Source organism: Triticum aestivum, chromosome 6D (assembly GCF_018294505.1).
Source record: "Triticum aestivum cultivar Chinese Spring chromosome 6D, IWGSC CS RefSeq v2.1, whole genome shotgun sequence".
Taxonomy (NCBI): domain Eukaryota; kingdom Viridiplantae; phylum Streptophyta; class Magnoliopsida; order Poales; family Poaceae; genus Triticum; species Triticum aestivum.
The window spans coordinates 15690155-15714708 of record NC_057811.1 but is presented as its reverse complement, the minus strand read 5'-3'; the positions used below and the strand labels follow the sequence as shown (position 1 = coordinate 15714708).

Genomic DNA, 24554 nt, shown 5'->3' with positions numbered 1-24554 from the left:
ACCATTTTCAAATACTCGTTCAACATTTTTCAAATGTTTATTGTAATATATTCTATATATATTAAAGAGGGTGTGGCCCTTTCAGCGACCCGGATGACTCGCTGAATGCGAGATATGTGGACGCCCCACTGGCCCATTAGTACTGGACTAACCGGAGCAGTTCCAGTACAAACGGATAAACTGTCGTTTTTGTTTTGTGTCTTTTAGGATTCTTTATTTTCAGTAGCTCAGATTATGTTTGCTTGCTTTTTCTTCCAGCTTATCTAATTTCATTTATTTATTTTGTTTTCTCCATTTTTTATTTTTTATTTTAATAATTAGTTCCTTCTTTTAAAAAAATATAAACTTTATACATGAATATTTTTTGTAGGGTACATATGCACTTTTCATAGAACTTGTGAATATTTACAAAGTTATTGAAAAAATAAGACTTAGACCGATTAAAATATTTTTTGCTATTGCTAAACAAAGTTCTAACCAGCCAACAAGTTCAGGTATTGAAAAAATATATATTTAGAAATGTCAAAAGTGTTCATTTAATTTTTCAAAAGTGTTCTTGGTGTGAAATAAATATGCATGTGTTCCAACAAAAAATCACGCATATTGTACTAAGTTTTCATCCGTTCCAACAAAGTGTTCATTTTATCTTCTTTATTTTTTTGTTCTTATTTTGTCATTGTTCTTTGGGTTCTTGTTTATTTCCATACAAAATTAATTTATTTTGATTTCTTTCTCTCATTTGTTTTCTTATGGTTAGAATATTTTTCTTCTTATATCTAGAAAAAGTTCAGATTGTATTTTAAAATTGCCATCATTTATGTCAAAAAAATTCATCATGCCTTCAAAAAGTTTCATATTACGAACTAAAAATTGCCCGTAGTTTATTTTAAAAAAAATAATCGTTACTTCTCAAAATGTTTATTGTGTATTGAAAAATTCCAAATATGCATTATGAAAAATATATACCATCAACATAAAAATGTAGATAGTGTATTTCATGAATATTCATCTTATATTTGAAAAAGATCCATCATGGATTTAGAAATATTCACCTTATACTGAATAATTTTATAGTGTATTGAAAGAAATATTTTTTGTGTAATAGAAAAAATGTGAACACTTCCTAAAATTAGATGATTATTTATTCGAACTACATGAACAATTTTTAATATATTGCAAAAAATTGAATGGTTAGATGAACAGTTTTTTTATTGCATGGCCTATTTTTTAATCAAACATATGTATAAAATACACGGTGAAACAATTTCAATATTATAAACATTTTAGAATTACACTCAGAACTATTTAAGTATGAAATAACATTTTTTAGTACACTATGGACACCTTTTATAAATCTTGATGAATATTTCTAATACTTGATAAATAATCTTCATACAATGTGTGAACAATTTTAATACACTATAAGTTTTTTAATCATTTGAAAATATGAATGGGAACGCGGAAAGGAAAAAATAAAGAGGAAATGGGAACCACAAAGCCATAGATTTTATTTTTTGAAATTATAAGTCCTTTTATTTTTCATATATTAAAGATTTAGGGTAAGCAAACCTTACATTGTACACTAGCAAGGTGAGAAAAAATGTATAGCCATACTATCTAATTACCCATGGCACTGGAGGAAACCAGTGAGGCAAGGAGTACTCCCTAGACCCAGGCGAAATACATATTCCTGCCTAGCCACAAGCGACATATTGATGTCACGAGAGCTATATCTTGCCTACTGCAAGACGATACTCTTGAGGCAGCGGCTTTAGGAAGCTTCTATGATTGGTTCTAACGGTTTATAAGCTTCAATGTCATTTTTCTTTTCTTTTTTATGTGTGTTTTTTATATAAGTTTTCTCGTGTTTTTCCAGTCTTTTGTTTTTCTGCTTTCAATTGGATTTCTTCGTATTTTTTATTTTCATTTTTATACCTTTACTTTTCAGTGCATGTTTACTTTATTTCAATACATCTACAACATTTTTTATACACATTGAACATTTTTTCAAATACTTGTTTTGGAGAGATATTTTAATGCGTGTTACAAATTCAAACAGACATTGAATATTTTTCTGAATACGGTAAATAAAAAATTCCATACTATGTGATTTTTTTTACATTTTTAAGCAATATTTTAAAATGCCACAAACATATTTTTGAACCACGTGAACAGCTTTTCAATGTCACATACATTATTCAAATCGACTTTCACATTTCATGAATTATGCAAACATTGTTTACATTGAATAATATTTGTAGAAATATTATGAACATGTTTTTGAAACATGTGAACATTTTTTAAAGTGTCATGATCATTTTTGAATGCTATCAACATTTTTAAAAGTTCTGCAAACATTTTTTTAATACTAGATGAAGTTTTTGATAATGCGCAGAGTGCATTACAATGCACTGAATATCGGATGGCTAGCGAAGCCAGGTATGTCTATTAACATCGTTTTTTAGTCTAAATGCACTGCACTATTAATCAATGTCCAAATACACTACAATACATTTTATGTCGGGAGGGGGGGGGGGAGCCAAAGATGGTATCCTATAGAAAGTCCTATAGTGTGCTTAGCGAGGCTATGTCCTCATGATTCGTCTCTCGTCCTTCGAAGATGAAGGGGCACTTGGAGAATTGCATCGACATTGCCCGTTATCTCCTTGATAGTGCTTGCATAAAGCTCTCCGGTGACCCTATTATGTTGCTAACACCTTCTTTGCAATACGAAGCTATTTATCACATGGGATAGTGAGAGGTCTAGGGCAAGGGATAGAGCTTCCCTACAAGCCAGTGATAACCCACAAGTATAGGGGATCGCAACAGTTTTCGTGGGTAGAGTATTCAACCCAAATTTATTGATTCGACACACGGGGAGCCAAAGAATATTTGCAAGTATTAGCAGCTGAGTTGTCAATTCAACCACACCTGGAGATTAATTATCTGCGGCAAAGTGATTAGTAACAAAGTAATATGATAGTTTTGATAGTAGTAGCAACAACAATAGTAACGGTAACAGTGATAGCAATGATTTTGTAGCAAGTGTAACAGTAACAGTAGCAGTAGTAACTTAGCAAGAATAATATGAGAGAAATTCGTAGGCATTGGATCGGTGGATTCGTTGGATGATATTCATCATATAACAGTCATAACCTAGGGCGATACAAAACTAGCCCCAGTTCATAAATATAATGTAGGCATGTATTCCGTAAATAGTCATACATGCTTATGGAAAGAACTTGCATGACATCTTTTGTCCTACCCTCCCGTGGCAGCAGGGTCCATATGGAAACGAAGGGATATTAAGGCCTCCTTTTAATAGAGAACCGGAATAAAACATTAACACATAGTGAATACATGAACTCCTCAAACTACGGTCATCATCGGAAAGTATCCTGAATACTGTCACTTCGGGGTTTACGAATCATAACACATAATAGGTAAATATAACTTGCGAGATCGGATCTAGAACATAGATATAATGGTGATAACATAAACGGTTCAGATCTAAAATCATGGCACCCGGGCCCAAAGTGACAAGCATTAAGCATGGCAAAGTTATATCAATATCAATCTCAGAACATAGTGGATACTAGGGATCAAGCCCCAACAAAATTAACTCGATTACATGATGAATCTCATCCAACTCCTCACCGACCAGCGAGCCTACGAAGGAATTACAAACTCCCGGTTGGGAGCATCATGGAATTGGCGATGAAGGAGGGTTGGTGATGACGAAGATCGAAGATGCCCCTCTCCGGAGCCCAAAACAGACTCCAGATCTGGCCTCCCGATGAAGAACAGGAGGTGGCGGCGGCTCCGTATCGCGAAATGAGATAATTCTTCCTCCCTGATTTTTTTCTGGAAAAATAGGTATTTATGGAGTTAGAATCAGGGTCTGCGGGGCCACCAGGTGGGCACAACCCACCTGGGGCGCCTAAGGGGGGGGGGCGCCCTGGTGGGTTATGCTCACCCAGGGGCCCCCTTCCGGTGGTTTTTGACTCCAGTATTTTTCTTTTATTCTGAAATAATTCTCCAAAAAGTTTCGTTCCAATCCGAGAACTTTTATTTATGCACAAAAACAACACCATGGTAGTTCTGCTGAAAACATCGTCAGTCCGGGTTAGTTTCATTCAAATCATACAAATTAGATTCCAAAACAAGAGAAAAGCATTAGGAAAAGTAGATACGACGGAGACGTATCAGCCAGCGCCTCAAGAGAGGCATGATCATTGATACCTGAACATTTGATTGTCGAAGCTCCGAGGACCCTTGTAGAGTCGATCAGGAAGTGGCACTATCAACACGAATTTTGCATTGTCCTATCTCCGGTGGGATCCATCTTCGGGCTTTGGAAATATTGCTCACCATAGCATTGTTGGTTGATTTTTTGGGCCGGCATTGATCTAGCTCCTTGATATAACTCTTGATAAATTTGATGTGTTCCATGAGGAGTTTGGAATTTAGGTCGTGAATGACCTTCCTCTAGGAATGCCAGATGGGCCAAAGAGTGATCAGTACCTCGGGGAAATCGTGGTGAGGCAGTTCATCAATTAGAGCAAAGATCCAATGCATGGCTTCTGGCTCCGTATTTCTTTCCAAGACTTCGACAAGGTCCGGGTCCTCGAGTTCGTACGCAACACGCCATATTGCAATGCAGTAAAGAGTGCCTCCATGAATCTTCCGAGCCACAAATTTCACAAGAAGTGATCGGCGCCATGTTCCCGTGGTATCTCACGTCAGCTCTAGGTAAAGATTGGTGAGCCAATCTCCATAAAGAAAATCATTATTTTCGAGGGAACGTCCACCTTCCATAAGCTAGTCCAAGATTTCTTATCTCCTTCAGAGTTAGAGGAGTCCACCTAAATCGGGAGCGAACTTGGCGAGGCTATGTGGTGCGTCCGAGGAACAAAAGAACAGAAGAATAACCAGCGTTCCCCACTCACTTGGTTGGCCCACTAAGGAAGTGTGGAGCGTCAGAGGTGAGTACTTCTTACAACTTGTTAAGTGGGAGACAAAGACGCCATAAATCGGGAGCTTTTATTCCCCAACCAGTCCGGTAAAAAGCTAGCTAACGCGCGAACTTGGGCCGTCCCATATGTGGGGCACTCCTTTTTCCTTTTGGTTGTTCCATTTTTATTTTTCTACTTATTTAAAAAGTAACGAGGGTTCCAAAAAAAGTTTGGACTTCCAAATATGTTCACATATCTTTGAAAAGCTTCAAATTTTAAAAAATATGTTACAAATTGAAAAAATGTTCCCAGTTTGAAAAACTTCAGAATTATAAAGATGTTTACGAATTTGACATTCCTTGATATTAAAAAAATGTCATAAATATTAAAATATACATAAATACACAAAGGTTGATGAATTTTAAATATTGTATAGAATTTAAAGAAATATTTTCGAATTTAAATAAATTTTATTGTATTTTAAAATGTTCAGAAATAAAAAAAAATCATCAATTTAAAAACAGAAAACGTAACATAGAAAAAGGGAAAACCAAGTTCAGGGAAGGTTGTAGAATCGACACAGAAAAAAGCCTATAATAGGACAACCCATGTAGCATGCGTGCACTCGGGTCACTGGTGGTATCCATGGACCAGCGCTCTAAATAGGTATTTTCTCAACTCCTATTTGGCACCTACTGCGCCGTTAATGTGTAACCAGCAAACCAGCGCACACCACCCCTTCGTGTTGGGGCGGACCCCATTTTTCCTTTTTTTTTTTTCTGTTACCCTGCAAAAAAGGTGTGTGCCAGGTGATTCAAACTCGCGATCTCCTCTCTTAGTATAAATTACACAAACCAACCAGGACACCTCACATGTTGTGACTACTTACTTACTTTTTCTTCTGTTTGTGGAGGCTCCTTCGCTGTTCGTTTTCTCTGGATGGTACTTATATTTTTTTTCCTTTTTTCGTTGTTTTTTTGCTAATGCGTGAAACTTTTATTTAATTTGAAACCTTTTTTTTTTCATTTGTGAACCTTTCTACAAACTCGTGCACTTTTTTCAAATTCATGAACTTTTCTTTGAATTCGTAAACCTTTTCAAATCCGCAAACTCTTTTTCAATTTTATCTGTATTTCCAAAATCCGTGAACATTTTTTTGAAAGTTTGTCAATTTGGTTTTTCAAAATTGATGAACTTTTTACAAATATGTATGTTTAAAAAAAAATCGTGAATTTTGTTCTTCCAAATTGATGAACATTTCCAAATCTGTGAGCACTTTTTCAAAATAAATGGAATTGCTTTCAATTTAGTGATAGTTTTTCAAAATTTATATTTTTTTTTCAAATTCTTGGAAGTTATCTTTATAATTGATGAACTTGTTTGAAAATCTCTGAATTTTTTATCATTCATGATTTTTTTACAAAAATGCTGAACTTTTTTTTTCAAATTCATGAACTTTTTTAAAATCAATGAAATTTTTATCAAAAATGATGATGTTTTGCGGATTTCATGAACTTCTTTAAGTTCCTATACTTTTTAAAATTGCATGCACTTAAAAGCTGACCTTTTTTTCGCTAAGAACAACAGCACATACTGTAGCAACATATAAGAGAGAAAAATAGGCGAGCAGGAGACAGCGAGCGTTGCTGGGCCAGGTTCATGCAAGCTACTGGAGAATATACGCAATGGAGGTCTTCTTTTTTCCTGTTCATCTCGTCACTTTTTCCTCTCAGATGCCTTGTAAACCTCGCAAACCCTAAAATAAAAATTTTAGGTGCATGAGGGAGGTGCCCTTATTTTCTCAAAAAGAAACCTTTCATTTTTTCCCTTACTTTTTGTTTCTTTTTATAACTTTGAAAATGTTCAAGAGTCTCAAATTCGAAAAAATGTGGGATTTACATAAAAGAACTGAAACTCAAAAAATGTATAAGTTTAAGATCTTCCAGAATATAAAAAAATTTATGATTTAAAAAATGTTCTCAATATTTCAAAATTGTTCTTGAATTTGAGAAATTCTCTAGCACTACAAAAAGTGTTCTTGGATTTCAAAAAATGTTCAGCAATTGCAAAAATATTCTCTTATTTCATAGATTCTTCACGAATTCTAAAAATGATACCAAATTTCAAAAAATGTACACGAATAGGAAAAAAATCCTTAATTTCAAAACATGTTTTAAATTTCAAAAAATCTTTATGTATTTCGTAAAAAGTAAATGAATTTGAAAAATTGCATAGAAAATATCCACAATTTTAGAAAACGATGAATTTAAAATATTCACATTTTCTAAAAATGTTGCATGATTCAAAAGAAACTATGAATTCAAAAATATTCGTGATTTAAAAAAATCATGTTTTCAAAATGGTTTGCAATTTAAAAAATTGTCCGTGGAAGGAGAAGAAAAGCGAAAACACGAAAAGGAAAGAAAAAAGAAGTAATGTAAACGAAAAAGAAGAAAAAATAAAGAATAAAGCAGAAAAAGAAAACTGGTCTGGGAAGGCTACCTTCCCAAAACCGGAAGAGGAACCTTCCTAATTGGGCTGGCCCAATCGTAACTAGCAGGGCACTACAGGGTGCGCGTTTGATCACTCTTCCCCGATATGCACGGGAAATGGGATCTGCATTATATAGATGTCGAAATCACTAATTAAGGAGTACTCGTTGCAAAGAACACTCCATCTTCCCAGGTCACGACAAGTGGCGCACATGCAGCGCGCCACTTGTCGCAACCCGGGAGTTTTCCCTTTTTTTTAGATTCGTTTATTCAAAACGTTTTATCTCTTAAACCGTGCGTCCAAATCTCAAACCGTTTTCACCATTGGATTCCTCGCGTCGAGATCTTCAAAATTAGATCCCATGTTGATAGGTTTTGACGAACTTTTTTTCACGAAAAAAACCGAACGAAAAAACCGGACGAAAAAACCAAACCGGGAGCACGGTTTTTTCCCTTTCCGAAAGAGGCACGCCCGTGCCTCTCGCGAAATCACAACCGTGCCTCTCGTGAAAGCAAAACCGTGACTCTCGTGAAAAGAAAAAAACAGAAAAGGTGTTTTTTTCCTTTCCGAAAGAGGCACGCCCGTGACTCTCGCGAAAGCACAACCGTGCCTCTGGCAAAAGCAAAACCGTGACTCCCGCGAAAGAAAAAAAACAGAAAACGCGTATTTTTTTCCCTTTCCGAGAGGCACGGCCGTGACTCTCGCAAAAGCACAACCATGCCTCTCGCGGAAGCAAAACCGTGACTCTCGCGAAAGAAAAAAAAACAGAAAACGCGTTTTGTTTTTCCCTTTCCGAGAGGCACGGCCGTGACTCTCACGAAAGCACAACCGTGCCTCTCGCGGAAGTAAAACCGTGACTCCCGCGAAAGAAAAAAAACAGAAAACGCGTTTTTTTTTGTTTCTGAAAGGCCCGGCCGTGACTCTCGCTAAAGCACAACCGTGCCTCTCGCGAAAAAAAAACGTGACTTTTCACGAAAGGAAAAAAAAAGTAAACGCATTTTTTCGCGCAAAAAAAATTTTTCCCCAAATTTTTTTTTGTCGAAACGCTAAGGAAGACCGGGGAAAAACCAAAACGTTGAAAAAACCGGGAAAAAAACCATTTAAAAAGCCGAAAACGCGTGTGGAAAAATAAAAAAACAAAATCTGAAGGGAGCGTCCAGAGCGCGACACGTGACGAATGGCTGGGAGCGCGCCAAATGGCGCTGATCGTTGCGAGGCTCCCGAAGGAGCGCTCATTAACTAGTTGCTCCCGATAGATGTTCCCTCGTTCGGGGTTCTTTGGGCCTTAATTTCATTCCTGTATTCAGTGAGCTTTAATTCTTTCCTATCATATGGCCCAAAAAGCTCTTGAAGATGTACATGTCTTACAGAAAGATGACACATGTGCCTTGATCGAGCACTGGTCACAGCGGAGTGGTGAGCTTTGTTCCCTCAGCTGATCTTTCTCATTTGACAGCAGCCACCTGTCAGCTGATCTTTGATCGACCACTGTCCGATATTGTTGAACCTGAACAGAGAACGGAGCACGGGTCGGCCACCTCGAGCTTTCTGTTATGAAGTTATGTGGGAAGGACACACAGCGTGGAGAGACACAATCAACACGGCTTGGTCTAAAAAAAGGTGTGTGTACTAGAGTGGAAGAGCTACGAGCGAAGCTGCATGCAATATCACATGATCTGAGGCGTTGGGATAATGATACTTTTGGCAGCGTCCGGAAGGAGATCAAGGATCTGAAAAAGGAGCTTGAGAAACTCTAGTCCGACCAAAACCGCACTGCTCCAACACATACTAAGCTCAAGATAAGTGAAAAACTTGTAGAACTTTACCACCGTGAGGAGGTAATGTGGAGACAGAGGTCCAGAATACATTGACTAACGTTCGGCGACAAAAATACAATGTTTTTTAATTTGTGAGCAAGCATCGGGAGGAAGAAGAACATGATAAAAGCTTTGCAGAATTCCCTTGGGGTACTTTCTGATGATCCGGACGAGCTAAAAGCCATGGTACATGAATTTTACAAAACATTGTATACGACCGAGGGGGTGAGTAACATGGAAGTGGTTCTAGATAAAGTACCTACCAAAGTATCGGCAGAGATGAACGAGCTCCTGTGTGCCCCATACTCCAAGGAGGAAATGAAGGCAGCCCTATTTCAGATGTTCCCAACAAAGGCACCCGGCCATGATGGATCGCCAGCTCACTTCTACCAACATCATTGGGACCTTTGTGGTGATGAGGTGACAAAGGCGGTGCTGAAGATTGTAAGGGGAGAGGACAGCCCGGAATGCATCAACGACACGGTTTTGGTCTTGATCCCCAAGGTAACAAACCCGTCCCTATTAACTTAGTTCAAGCCTATAAGCTTATGCAACGTTCTATACAAGATTGCCTCCAAGGTCATTGCAAACATGTTGAAGCAGATCTTACTAGATATAATTTTAGATGAGCAGTCGGCCTTTGTACCAGGCAGGCTAATCACGGACAACATAATTAGTGCATATGAATGTCTTCATTTCATGAAACGCAGCAATGCAAAGGTGAATAGCTACTGTGCTCTGAAGCTTGACATGATGAAGGCATATGATAGACTTGAATGGGACTATCTTCAAGCCATGATGCTGAAACTTGGGTTTGCTCCTTCATGGGTGAATATTGTGATGAGCATGGCCCGATCAGTCTCATTCTCAGTCCTTTTTAACGGTGAAAGACTTGATCGGTTTACTCCTAGTCGAGGTATTCGACAGGGAGATCCGATATCCCCATACCTTTCTTAATTGCAGCAGAGGGCCTTTCGTGCCTCCCGAAATCCAGTTCCTCGTCATCCCAGCTTGAAGGGATCAAGGTGGCACCAACGGCTCCTGTCGTAAACCACCTCCTTTTCGCTGATGATAGCCTGCTGTTGTTTAAGTCAAGTAGTAATGGCTCCTGTCGTATCAAACCTACTGGATAATTATTGCATGGCTTCCGGACAGCGAATAAATGATGACAAGTCATCGATCTTCTTCAGTCGTGGATGCTCTCAGATGGTAAGAGACAATATCAAAAATATCGTGAATGTCCAAAAATGAATCCCTAAGTGACAGGTATTTGGGAATGCCAACCGATGTCGGACACTCGAAGAACGGTACATTCAAATACCTCAGAGATCGAGTGTGAGAGAAAGTGAAAGGCTGGATGGAGAAGTTACTATCATACGTTGGTAAGGAAATTTTAATCAAGTCAGTGGCGCAGGCTATCCCTGTTTATTCCATGTCGTGTTTCCGGCTACCCCGAGGCCTATGTGAAAGGGTAACATCGCTTATCCGGCAGTTCTGGTGGGGCAGCAAACAGGGGAAGCGGAAACCCTTTTGGGTAGCCTGGGATGTGATGACGAGGCCCAAAGATATGGGGGGACTTGGTTTCCGTGATCTGGAGATTTTCAACCTCGCCCTCCTAGCCAGACAAGCTTGGCGATTGCTGCAAAACCCTACTTCGTTGAGTGCTCGTATTATCAAAGCCGTGTACTATCCGGAGACTACTCTTTCTGAGGAAAATTTGGGCACACATCCCTCTCAGATTTGGAGGGCCCTTATAGATTGTCGTGACATTGTGGTTAAGGGTCTGATCCGGAGAATAGGTAATGGGGAAGCCACAGACATATGGGGTACTAACTGGATCCCTAGGGCAAACCCGAAGCGGCCACTTACTTACTTGCTACAACACCCATCGACAAAAGTTTCAGAGTTGATTATCCAAGCAACTTCTTCATGGTATGAGCACTTGGTCCGAGCGACTTTCGTTCCAATTGACGCCGAAGCAATCTTGCAAATCCTTCTATGCACGTGACAGACTGAGGACTTTTGGGCTTGGGGCGAAGAAAGGGCGGGGAAGTTTACTGTCAGTTTCTGCCTACAGAATGATCTAGCAAACAAAACTCAGTCACTAGGCTTGGCTGTATGAACAAGGGGGGCCTTCACATTCTTCTGCTGATAGCAAAGGGTGGTCACAGCTTTGGGTTGTTAAGGTTCCATCAAAACTGAAAAAAAATCTATGGAGATTAGCACAACAATCTATACCGACAACAGCTCTTCTAAACCATCACAACATGTCCAGCACCAGTTTATGCGCCCTTTGTGGAGCCGAGGATACTTGGAGACATGCACTTCTCAACTGCACTGTCTCAAGGAGCACTTGGGCATTATCTTCACAAGAAATTCTTGATGGGCTGAGTTCAAACATTAATGACAACGCCAAGGTTTGGTTATTCACGATGAATGAAGCACTGTCGCCGGAGGAGTTTACAAAGTTTGTGGTCACTCTATTGGCTATATGGGGAGCTCGCCGCAAGGATGGTCCCCCACGTCCCTCTCTGAGGCGACTCGGGGGAACCCTAGCGCCCTCCGCCGCCGGCCCCCTCCACCCTCCCTCCCCCTCGCCGCCGCCGAGGGACACAGCCGGGCAAAGCCCAGGCAGTGCCGGCGGCGGCGGGGCCTCTCCCTGGCGCGTCTCTCTCTCTCCCCTGGCGGCGGCGCGAGTTCTTCCGGCGGCGGCTTGGCGGCGTGGCGCGGCGGAGCTCCGGCGATGACTCGGTCCTACGGCGGGGTGGAGGGCAGGGCACCGTCCAGTGGTGCTGCCTCCGCGGCGGCTGCGGCTTGGGGCCCTTGACCCCGATCCGATCTGGATCTGGTGGTGCTTGGGTCTGGGCCATGGCGGCTGGCGAGGCGTGGTGTTCGTCGGGGCTTGTCGGCCTCTAGGCACCATGGGGGTGCCGGCGGCGACGCGTGCCCGGCGTGGTGACGCTGGTGGACGTGGTGGTCATCTTCTTCCAGAGATGGCCGGCCAGAGGCTTGGTGATCGGATCTCGAGATCCATCATCTAGTCCCGGCTGCGAGTAGGGGAGACATGGTTGCCGGTGAAAACCGAGCCGACGGCAGGCGATGGCGGCGTTCTCGCCGTTACCTTGATGGAGGCATCGTCGTGTAACTACTGTCGACCCACTCGTGCTGCTCCGGGGGAAACCCTAGGATCTGGTGTTCCAGATCGGACGATGGCGGCACTGCGGTGTCGTTTCTCTCTTGGGAGCATCGTTTGTGGAGCAGCGCTGGAAGTCAGAGGCAGGAGGTGGAGCGGCTTCGTCTTGCACGGAGCTTCGGTGGAGATGTCAAGTCATGCCTGACCGACAGGTGCTACGCTTTGTCATGCCTGGTCGGCAGGTGCTACGCACGACAGATCTTCCAAGGACTTCAAGCTGTGTCGGCTGGTGGTACTTGGCAGCATGGCGCTGAGGTGTATCAGTGGCGACCGCGACGTGCTCAGCTGTTTGCGCGCAGGGAGGAGGTGCCGTTGGGCGCCGTGGTGGCGTCGACGATAGCTAGACCGAGCAAGGTTGATGCATCAGTACAGTTCTGAAGATGGAGCGGTGGCAGTTGGCGGCGGCGGCCTCTGAGAGCACGCCGGACCAGTGTGTGCCCCAGACCCGGCAAGTGGCTAGGTTGGGGTCTCAGGTCTTAGATGTTAGGCTTGGCTGCGATGTCTGTTTGGTATTAGGCCCAGGCTATCTGCGCCCCTTCATCAACTGGATAGGTGTAGCGACAGTTTGTTGCTTAGATGGCGGCTTTAGTCTTACTGTTGTAGGACTTTGTAAGGTCTTGTGAGAATAATTAATAAAATGGCCGTATGCATCGCCCAGATGCAGAGGCCGGGGGTCATCCTCCTTTTCTAAAAAAATAAACAGATTTATCAAAGTCCAAAAATGAACAGATTTATCAAAGTCCTTTCACAACACATGCTTTCGTGCAGTCGTATCTTAGAGAGTTGGATGCCATACGATAAACAACAGCTACCCCAGCGTTCTCTAGAGAGCGACCAATGGAACAGATGGCCCCTCCGGCTGGTTTGGTAAATATCAACGTTGACGCCTCAGTCAGGAGAGGAGGACTATATGGAGCAGCGGGTGCTATATGCAGAGATCAAACATGCCTTTTCCTTGGAGCTTCGGCCATTGTAATCCAAAGAGTTTCTGATCCAGCTACACTCAAATGCATGACGTTAGGGAGGCTCTAGACCTACCGGAGGATCTTTTCGAGAGGAAGATTCAAGTATCTTCAGATTGCAAGGGGGTCGTTGAGGGTATTCGTGACAGAAACCCGATGGTCTATGAAGCAGTTATACATGAAATATTAGATCGTAAAGCTACTTTTCAGTCTTGTAATACTAGTCATGAATTTAGGAGTTCAAATGTCGAGGCTTACAAACTCACGGCATGCTTTATCCCTTCTGACTGGCCGACATGTCTGGCTAGGTCAACCGGATGGACTTTCTTTCGTCCGTGTAAATGGCGTGACGATATAATAGAAAGCTTCAGAGTTTGTCTAAAAAAATAGTGATTCCAAAAAATGAACCTATGATTAGTGCCTTTTCTTTAGTGGAATTAGTACACTATTTATACACATCATTTTTTAGAAAAAATATTACTTATCAGTCCAATATGATGACGGTTATTCAACTCTATGCTTTAGGCGACTATTATACTTGTTAGAGCACTTTCTTTTCTGTAAAAGTAGTATTTGAGAATGTGATTTCCAGGGAAAAGGAGTGACAACCACTCTTAGATATTGTGTGTGTGTGTGTGTGTGGGGGTGGGGGGGGGGGGGGGGGGGTAAACTAGAGAGGGAGAGAGAGAGAGAGCGAAATGAATCCTTCGCACGCGCGCGTCGCAACGGGCGGATCGCCCCGCTCAACAGATCAGTTTCCAACAGCTTGTTTTATTTCTTTCCAAATTTTTACTTTCCCTTTTAAACGTGCTGGACCCACCCTGTAATCAACCTATAATCTCTCCCCCCTGATTTTAAGGGTGGGGTGGGGGGCGTAGTTTCCGTGAACTGACACGTAGCACTTTACATATAATCACGTAGCACTTTCCTAATCAAGCGAAACACAAAGAGACTGTACACTTTCCTAATCCAGAAGACAACGGCCGGTCGGAAATCGATCGCGCCAACGCGCGAGCACGAATTAGCCTCTCCCGAGAGAGAGATGGCAGGATATCTGGATAGTAAACAATCACTCGCTTGTATGAGTGAAAGATCCGTGCCTATGAGATGTAAACACAACATTCTTCGCGAAGAAGAAATGGAAGGGATATGAACAAGGCGCGCACCATTAGGATGAAGAAGGAATTTTAGAGATCAACATCGTCGGATGTTTCACAAGTGCCTAGCTTAGCTTATAGATAAGGACGGCCACCAGGAATTGGGATGGTGGCGGTACAGATGTGGAGGACAAGCACGAGAATAAGGGTGCTAGGAGGGGGTGCCTTAGTTCTTTTAGAAAAGGAGAATGACCCCTGGCCTCTACATCAGGGCGATGCATACAACCATTTTATTAATTATTTATTAATACCTTACAAATTAATACATTAATAAGTCCGAAACCACCATATTGACAACATCTATTGCTACTCCTATCAACTTCATGAAGGGGTGAGTATTGTCCAGGCCGCCTGCCCAGACCTCACACCAGAGCCCAACATCTAAAACGGAGGCGATGGAGGGAGGGGAGGAAGGAGGTGACGCCCCCGACGGCTAGGGTTGCGGCACCACCAGAGTCGCTCGAGCGGGGGCGACGCGGGGGTCAGAATGAGATGGGAATTCACCATATCAATGGTTCGAGTGTCTAGGAACTTTCAAGTCCCGCGCCCACTGCACCTGAGCAAACACTCGTAAGAGATAAGGACATGGGCATTATTTCGGGGACTCAAGAATTTTGGAAGATATGTCTCCCTTTATTGTTGAGTCACCTGATCGTATCAATACCCTATAGATAGCTACCAAACTATCAGACTTCGTCTATCTATATAAAGGTCAGGCGAAGCCCCACCAACGTATACAGTCATGCGGGAGCACATACCTGTCATATTTGAATTTGTCCATAAATTCGGCAAGTCAAAATTAAGAACAGATTGTTGCAAACTAACAACAATTTGCCTTGTCGTGGATCAAGCGGATAAGTCGAAAAATTAAGATTCTTCAGGAGGAAAGATTCGAGAAGCATAAGGGGACATCATGTAAAGCATAGGGAGATATTGTTATGAATAATCTCTCGAGTAAGTGGTTGAGTCTAGTTCCCGCAAAAAAAAGTGGTTGAGTCTAGTTGAGTTAGATTTGATTTGTGTTAGGCTAATTAGGTAGTCTGGTTTGCATGGCATGAGTTATAGTAGTCCGGCTAGGATTAGTACACTGGCCATTTATACGTGTTGTTTAGAGTTTGGGTAAAAATATGTTGAGATGCCCAATCCGAGTATGTCTATGTGTGTGCTAGAATGTGTATGTAACCACAGCCTTGGGCGTGTGTTTAGTAATACCATGAGACAAAGAAAATAAAGAAAACAAATGGTGATACAGGCCTTTGGAAAAGTTTTTTTTTTGTGTACGTGTGTTTGTTGTTTTTTTTTGAGGGAAGTGTATCTGACGGCTGGAGCGCGTGCGCTCGCGCGAGCGAACGAGCGCAGCTGCACGAGTCAGACTTTAGGTTGTTGTTTTGATGTAATCGATCATGGGTGAATCCCAACAATATCGGTATACTAGCCTGTAACAGATAGATAGGTAGGGAGTAGGACTATTATCCATCCGAGGACCCAAACCTTGATAAAACCATCGTGTCACTTTCATTGCCGACGAGATGCCTTCGGGCACCACCCCTCCTTTACAATTTTCCTTGACTACATCCAGATCATGATATCGGTGGTGCATTAATCCTCGACACTAGTGGTGAAAGGAGGTGCACCCGTGGGGTGGGGTGAAGGGCGGGATGAGAACGACGGGAGCGGGAAAGGAGGGCCGACGATTGGTTGAGAGAATCATGTAGGGAACAGTAAATGTCATTGGAAGTCATAGAACTTCAGAAGTATGATCTGCTGGTCATGGAACTTGTCAAAAAACGGGTGCGCATTAGTCAATTTGGCTCCGCGAGGTAGCCGCCATTAACGGCGCACTTCTCATATGAGGGCGTTGGGACTCGTTTTTTTCTCTTGTAAATATTTACTCATGTGTGCTCATGTACACAAGGACAATGTGGTCGCCTCCTAAGTCTATCGGACGCACGGTCATCGGCGAGTCCATTCCAAAGAAGAGAAAAATAGATGCTATATCCAAGCAAAGTTATCCTCTAGATTCCCCCAACAAACTTTGGGCTTGAAGCCTAAATAAGATACACCTTGCTCACCAGTCAGCATCCATCCATGCATCACATGGCCAACGAAGCTAGCTAGCAGCCTAGCATCGTAGCATAGATTCTAACTTGCACACCATGAGAAGCTAGTAGCTCTTAATCTTCTCATCCAACGACGTGTCCACCCCCTCTTGTGACCATCAATAAACTCCAAGGAGCCGATCGACCGAATCCACGCGTGGCGATTGATTGTTTCCATTCACCAGACACCAGAGCAAGCAGACAAGTGCAGATCTACAAAAGGTGGATGTATTAGACAGCTTGCCGTACTGAACTGACGTGTTCGGTTGCTGATCAGTCGATCCCTCAGACCATCAGCAGCTCTCCACTGCTCATGTCAGTAAATGTATGCAAGTGAAGATTAAGTATACTAGATACGTGCACCCACTTTAGATTCCTACTGATCACTAGCTTAGCTTAGCTTAGCTTAGCTAGGCCAGCCAGAACATGCATGTGGCGATGATTCTCCAGGCCGGCTTATATATGCATGCATCGATGCATGTGGCGACTGGCGAGCAGGTGTAAACTATTCCCGGCCGGCGGCCGACTGTTTTGTTTGATCCCCTCTGCTGCTTGATTAGCGCGCGAGGCTAGCCTAGATCCTCGTGGTCGGTCCGACTTGTGTTTCGTTGCCTGTCTGCTTGTTTAGCTTCGATCGATCCGGCCGGCCTCTCGGTCGACATGGATCAGTGTGCGTCCAGGGTGCTGCCAATCATCGACGAGGGGTCGGAGTCGGAGTCGGAGACGGGGTCGTCAACGGAGGGTGTGGCGCCGGAGACGACGACGAGGAAGGCCGCGGCGGCGGCGAGGGCCATCGCCGAGCGCAGGAAGGCGATCGTGGCTAGGATGAGGGAGCTGCTCCGGCGCGCCGTCGTGCAGTCGTCCTCGGCGGCGGCGGCTCAGTCCAAGCTCCGCTCCTCCACCGTGGCCACCGCCAAGAAATGGAAGGTACGTAATTAATCGGGAAGGAGCGGCCTGAAATGAATCTTCCTCGTTGACCATTGTTATACTTATGTCCGTGCTTTCTTGATCGGTTTCCAGAGGGTGGTGACCTTCAAGAGTAGAGATCGCCGGCGTTCGGTCGTCCACGGCGGCGGCCTCGACGGCATGAGCTCCGCGTCGTCGGTGTCCAGCGCCAGCAGGAACAGCCTGAGCAGCCGGGACGCCGCATTCCCGCGCTCCCCTCCGCCGCCATTCGCCACCGCCCACAAGATATGCTTCGAAGAGATCATGGCGATGGAGCAGGAGGCTCACTGGATCACCACGGATTCCGACTGTAAGCTCGCTCAGCTCAGCTGCATGCTGTTTCATCTTCAAAGCTCTAAGCCTTGGTCTGGTCCCTGTGGGCTATGCTGACATTATTTCCATGACTTTGCAGTCGTCGTGCTGGAGCTCTAGAACGCCGGAGACGGCGACGATGGTGGTCTCCCCGACGAGCAAATTAACGTACGGGTGGCGTGGATTCGTTGGTGGCCCGGCCCAAGGCTAGCAATTCGGCCCGGCGTGATCACACAAGTTTACAGGCCAATAATAGTGGGCCTATAGATCTTGTCCGCTATGAGAAATCATGGGCCGGCTTCTATGGGTATTGTAAAGGCCGATTTTCTCTTCTTTTTCTTGAAGTGTGCATTTGATATTTGACAGCTCGAAGAGCAGGGGCAGGTATTGTCTTCATAAGTGGAAGAAAAAAAATCTTCTAAAAAAAAGAAGTGGAAGAAAAAATAAATATTCGTATAACTTAATGTAAACACTTCCTCTAAAAAACTTAATGTGAACATATTTTGTAGTAATGTAAACATACCAAAACCGCATCACTATAATTTCAGCAAGGCATATGGCTAGCGTGTCGTGGTTAGTCGGTGGCCAATCTTATACACAAAGATGCAAAGATCTTTATATTATTTTCTACTTCAGCATGCAAGTGGCATCCAGTGGGTGTGCAAATCTCTGAACAAACATGATGTGGCAATCCTGTAATGTCTCCTCCTCAACATGTTCCTAGTGTTCAATCGGTCGGCCAGCAACAACCAGAGGAACATCTTCCATTGCATTGTGTTAGTTCTCCATATCCATGCGAAAGCCATGTCAACCTGCATCTCTGAAAAGCAGTGTTTGTAGTATTTGGATGTCTTGAAGTCAGGGGAGCCCCAAACACAGTGCCATGAATCCTTAGCATTCTCGCTGGGGATCAAATTACCCGTAGTTTTCTGAAGGTCTTCAATTTCTGCTCTGGCTTCGACAGAAAGTGGGAGGTGGAAAAGTTGGTTCAGAGAGTCAGTACCTAACAGGTGCCGGACAGATATGTCCTCATCTCTGCAGTAAGAGAACGCCCTTGGGTGGGACAACGATAACATCTCAGTGTTCCGTACATCCTTCCAAAAATGGGCAGTATCCCCAGCTTCCAAAAAAAGGCTCTATAATTGTTAGAAGACTTTTATAATTAATTAAATATCAACGGGCCTTAAAAGGGTAAGAGGTGGAAGGAAACTTGTGCCACATGGGCCCAACAAGATTCCCCCCCCCCCCCCCCCCCCCCATCCCCCCCATCAGCACCGACGACCCACATCCCATTGCAGTGTGAATTGCGAGCATGTCGCGCTCTCTTCCAGTGGTCATGTAGCATGTCAGATCTGAGGCATCTGACGGTCCATCACTTCGGTCTAAGTAAAGGATGGTAAATTTTGCTTCATCTGTGACCACAACCTCATCTCTGACCAATGCCACCTTATGCTCGAAAGTCCAGGGACAAATATGACGGAGAGCCCTAATCTAGGCACGATGGTCCTCTTTGATCGAGCTCCTGATTTGAGAAGACGATCCCCAAATCTTGACAAAGAGCGCAAGATTCGTGAGAATAAAAGAAGTATAGTATTTTTTTTCCTTCATAACCTGTTGGCAAAGAGCAAAAGGTTTGCCGTATGTAATGAAACATGGTAGTGTTTTTATGAGGGCAAACCTATTGCTATTACACCCCAACCACGTGACCGTTCCAGGAAACGCAAGGACAAATTAATAGAGCTCACACACCCCAACTCAAAATATCAGGAACTTTGTTTCTCGGAACTCTTCCAAGTGTTTATGAGTATACGGTGTTGCCTAAGTCAAATATATTTGTATTACTCAGGACACGCATGAAAGTACCTAACATGGACAAGGGGGACACGCATGAAAGTATGATTAAGCATAGAGATGACACAAGCATACAAGGAACAAAGATGAAGTTGCACGTGGAGATATCATGAGTTTGAAGCCTACGTGAGGATATGGAAAAAGCATACAATATGACACTTATAACTTTGCCCATAGCCGTTTGCCCGTTTGTACATGTTGCACCAGAACCACCACATTTTCGGGCCAGGCCCATATATTTGTGGAGTAAAAGACTACATGAAGGCCTTAGAATTTATATTTGGGGAGCATACTGGCTTAAGTTTGGATTCTACCCTGTCCTTGGGCTGGCCGAATTCTCCCTTTGCTCCTCGTTAAATACCTCCCTTGGGATGTCAGTTAGGGTCTGAGGTTTGGTTGATCGAGTTTTAGCGTTTGCTACTCTTTGCCATAGACACGAGCCGGCCGGCAAGAGCACCTACACTATGCACCATCAGAACCCCACTATGTTAATCAAGTACACTGTCTCATATCCATAATTCAAATTATAATGCATATATTATATTCTTGCTTATTCTTCAGTTGTGCGTGGATTGATCTTTGTGGATAGATTGACCGTGTCTCCAACACCGTCAATAACTATAGTGGAGTTGGTTTAGAGAATGCTAAAATACACCATTGAGTATTCAGTCTAATCAGGTAGTCAAAGTTTCCTCCAACAAAATTGATACTATCTGATCAAAATATCGGGACATCTTGTACCTATCACTTTCGCTTCTGCTACATGATGAACACAAGTTGCTTAGAAAAAGATAGTGACACCCATGTTGCGCTTTTGATTTGATGTTTCTTTCAAAACCTGTTGGCAAACACTTTGTAAGGTTTGCGGTTTCCATAATAGAACTTAAAAAGATGATAAGGGAGACAAGAAGAAGTAGAGTCTTTCACATTATTAGAGAAAACATAATATACCTCAGGCTCAATTTCACCAGCAATCGCCTGTTTAAGCATGTCAATCACAATTCAGAATCCGAGACCAGATCCTCTAAACTTCTCCTCAACAATGGCATCTAGCTTCTCCGCCATTTCTTGAGTGAAGTGAGTCGCCCAGTCCCCCACTCTGCCGGTCCTGAAGTAAGATGAGTTCTGGATGGGCACCCCGACGAACCGATCAGACACTCCCGACGAGTTGACCGGTAGGCTCTTGAGCTTGTCGAAGCTACATAGATCCACGACCTCCTCGACGACTCCGCGGCGCACCTCGTCGTCGGAGAATGGAACACGGAGGAACTCTGCCAGCATCTTGACATGGCTGGTCGGGTCGGCCATCATGTCCTCGTACTTGAGGAACAAAATCCTGCGGGGCTCCGTCATGCTCTGCCTCCAGTACCCAAGGTTGTGGTCCCAGATAGGCCCGTACGAGGAGACCCCGTCGCAGAACAGCTCGAACGCCATGTCCATGGAGAAATCCGCGTGCACCTTGCTCGCGAAGTGCCAGTAGGACACGAGCACGTCCTTGGGCTCCCGGCACATGTACACGACCCGGCAGCCGAGGGCACCCACGCGCGCGGCCAGCAGCGACAGCGGCATGTGGGTGGCGAGGAGCCTCGGCGAGGCCAGCGCGTCGAGGTCGTCCGCGAGAGGGTGGAGCCGGCGGTCGGGCAGCTCGAGGAACGGCACCAGGTGCTGAGGATGGTTGGTGAGCAGCGGGTGGCCGCTGTCGCCCACGGCGTGGCCGTGGCGAAGGCGGTTGGTGACGGCGAAGGCGAGGGCCTTGAGCCATGTGGTGCCGCACTTGGGGTAGGTGGCCAGGAAGACGTCGTCGGGGCGCGGCTCGAACTGGGCTTGGACCACCGCGACGCTCTCCGCCGTCTGGGGCTTCAGCCAGCAGCCCCGGTACAGGACCCACAGTCCTTGCCTCGTCGGGGGAGGGAGGGTCCCTCCTTCCTCCGCGGCGGCAGTGGCGTCATGGTCGTCGCTCTCGTGCTGTCCTGCAGACATGACGAGCAGGTTGGAAGGTAGGTGGAAGTGGAACGACGTACGGCTGGAAGATTGCAGCAAATCTATTCGATTAAGAAGCGATGAGCGGCGTAAGTACTGAATTATATCCACTAGTGTCTGGGGCGCCAACTTGTGGCGCCTCTTGAAGCGGGATTGTGCGCACTATCTAATCGTACTGGATCTTTACTTCAGGACATGCAATTCTACATACATGTGTACATTCTTACAATAAGTATATGGTTTCTTCCCATATGTGGAACTGCACTACAGAAATGAGTCCACCAACTTAGAGCATCTCCACTCGCGCCCCTAACAGCCCTTCAGGGAGAGTTTTTTCGCACTGGCGCCGGAAAAAAAAACCAGTCGCGCCCCCAGGATGCTGAAATCCACTGGCTCGGCCCATTTTTTGGCCCGGCGATCTCAGGCCGAACCCAGCGCACTGGGGGGGGGGGGGGGCGCTTAGGGGCTCCGACGGAAGGAAAAACCGCGCCTGGGCCACTACTGTCAGGCGGAAAAGTATCTTGCACTTCCAGATTCGCCCCCTCCCGCGCACACGCCCTACCGCCGTCGTGCCGATCCCGGCGTCGCCTACCCACCCACCGCCGGAAAGGCCATTCCCCCGTTGGAAAAGAGAGTGTTCCACCACGGCAGCCTCCACCCCGCTCCTGGGCGAGATTTTCAGCGCTCCGGCCACGCAGGGCGGGAATACCGGCGGCTACGCGCCTACTACGCTGGTCAGGTGTTCGGCGATGGACTCGGACGACGAGGAGGCGTTGGGGCACTACTGGAGGAGGAAGCCGATGCCGATGCCCAGGACGAAGAGCATCTCATGGTCCTCGCTGCTGTGGCCGGCCTATTCGCGAGCAATGCAAACCCGTGGCGAGGTGGCTCAGTGCCAAGCCGGCTGAAGGCAAAGCAGAGGCATCGACTGGAAGGCTATTGCTTGCTCTACTCCGACTACTTCGCCGACGCTCCACAGAACGGCGAGAAAGTATTTCGGCGCCATTACCGGATGAGCTGAAAGCTCTTCCTCGGGATTGTGAATTCCATCAGTGAGTTCGACAGCTACTTCAAGTGCAAGAAGGATTGCACCGGCACACTTGGATTCACCTCACTCCAGAAGTGCATGACAACTATGAGGATGCTTGCATATGGAGCTCCCGGTGATTCACTGGAAGACTATGGACGCATGGTCGAGTCCACGACCATTGAGTGTTTGTACAAGTTCTGCAGGGCAGTGGTGGCAGTGTTTGGACCGCAATACTTGCGATCACTCAATGCTGAAGACACTGCTCGGATCCTAGCACAGAATGCAGCAAGAGGATTTCCTGGGATGCTTGAAAGCATCGACTGCATGCATTGGAAGTGGAAAAACTGCCCATTTGCTTGGCAGGCAGATTAAAGAATAACGTTTGACAAAATGATTAATTGCAAAATGATCTTCTCAACGAAATCCTCTTTTGATCAGGGGAATCCTATCTAACATTAGGTTTTCCAGGGATGTACAAAGGCGCCAAAGGCGGTTGCGGTGTGGTACTTGAGGCAGTGACCACACACGACCTCTAGATTTGGCACTCCTTTGGTATGCCAGGAACTCACAATGACATCAATGTACTGCAGTGCTCCCCTATCTTTGCCAAGCTTGTTGAAGGTCATTCTCCTCCGGTGAACTTCTAGGTCAATGGGTGGCACTACAACAAGGGATACTACCTAGCTGATGGCATCTATCCGAGATGGTCCAAATTTGTTAAGACTATCTCAAACCCTGTGCCAGGAAGCAAGAACTCCCACTTTGCCAAGTGTTGGGAGGCTTGCAAGAAGGATGTCGAGCGGGCATTTGGTGTGCTCCAATCTCGATTTGATGTTGTCCGGTACCCCGCTCAGACCTGGTTGAAAGATCAAATGTGGGAGGTCATGACTTGTTGTGTCATCTTGCACAACATGATCATTGAGAGCGAGCAGGAAGAGCCAGTGTTTGACAGTGAACCATACTACAGGCAGGGTCATCTTGCCCTAGTTGATCACCAGCTACCGGCAACCTGGACTACCTTCCTCAATATGCGTCAGGAGATCCGAGATCCACAAGTGCATCAACAACTGCAGCAGGATCTGGTGGAGCACCTATGGAGGCTCAAGGGCAACGCCTAGCTCGACGTGTGATGAAATATGAGTTTTTATTTGCTGAACTATTTGTTGAACTATATTATTTGTATTGATTTGTTGAACTATTTGATTTGTATAGATTTTCTGTGATGAACTATGTGATAAAAAATAGCTTCTGTTGAATTTGTGCCAAGCACACCGAATATGGGCCGAAATTGGTCAATTTGCGCCGAAAGAGGACTGAAAGTGGGCCAATTTGCGTCGAAAGTGGGCCGAAATCGGCGCCTGGTGGCGACCTTGGGGCGGGGGGGGGGGGGGGGGCTGGAACCCGAGCCCCCCTCCCCCCCACGCCGATTTTTCCGTCGGCGCGCCCCTGGGCGGCGCTATTTCAAGCCCGTGGGGGCCCGAATGGCTGGAGATGCTCTTACATTATAAGTTTTTCAAGCTGATGGCATACACCTGCATCTACATCCTGGATGCCACCTTCCACACCATCGCACTAGCACATATGCACGTGCGTTACAACGCAAAAAGAAATTTAACATGTATTCAAATTTATATAAGCAAATATGCACTCCATAGTACAATAAACTGCAGGGTTCAAGTAAAGTGTACGTTTGAATTCCAAATCTTGCAATTTATTAATTATTTTAGTTAGCATGTACTCCTCTGTAAAGAAATATAAGA

The 24554-nt window shown here is 44.8% G+C and overlaps 2 protein-coding genes across 2 annotated transcripts; one reads left to right on the top strand and one right to left on the bottom strand.

Annotated features, from left to right (window-relative positions):
- The first annotated feature begins 17185 nt into the window (after positions 1 to 17185).
- On the top strand, positions 17186 to 18307 carry LOC123140787 (uncharacterized). Its single transcript, XM_044560070.1, has 3 exons — positions 17186 to 17603; positions 17697 to 17931; positions 18034 to 18307. The coding sequence occupies exons 1-3, from the start codon at positions 17337 to 17339 to the stop codon at positions 18051 to 18053; spliced, it is 522 nt and encodes a 173-aa protein (XP_044416005.1). The 5' UTR covers positions 17186 to 17336; the 3' UTR covers positions 18054 to 18307.
- A 2403-nt stretch (positions 18308 to 20710) lies between these two features.
- On the bottom strand, positions 20711 to 21992 carry LOC123140786 (cytosolic sulfotransferase 5-like). The gene has a single exon (XM_044560069.1). It carries the CDS (start codon positions 21762 to 21764, stop codon positions 20787 to 20789), a length of 978 nt encoding a protein of 325 aa, XP_044416004.1. The 5' UTR covers positions 21765 to 21992; the 3' UTR covers positions 20711 to 20786.
- Between the last annotated feature and the right edge of the window lie 2562 nt (positions 21993 to 24554).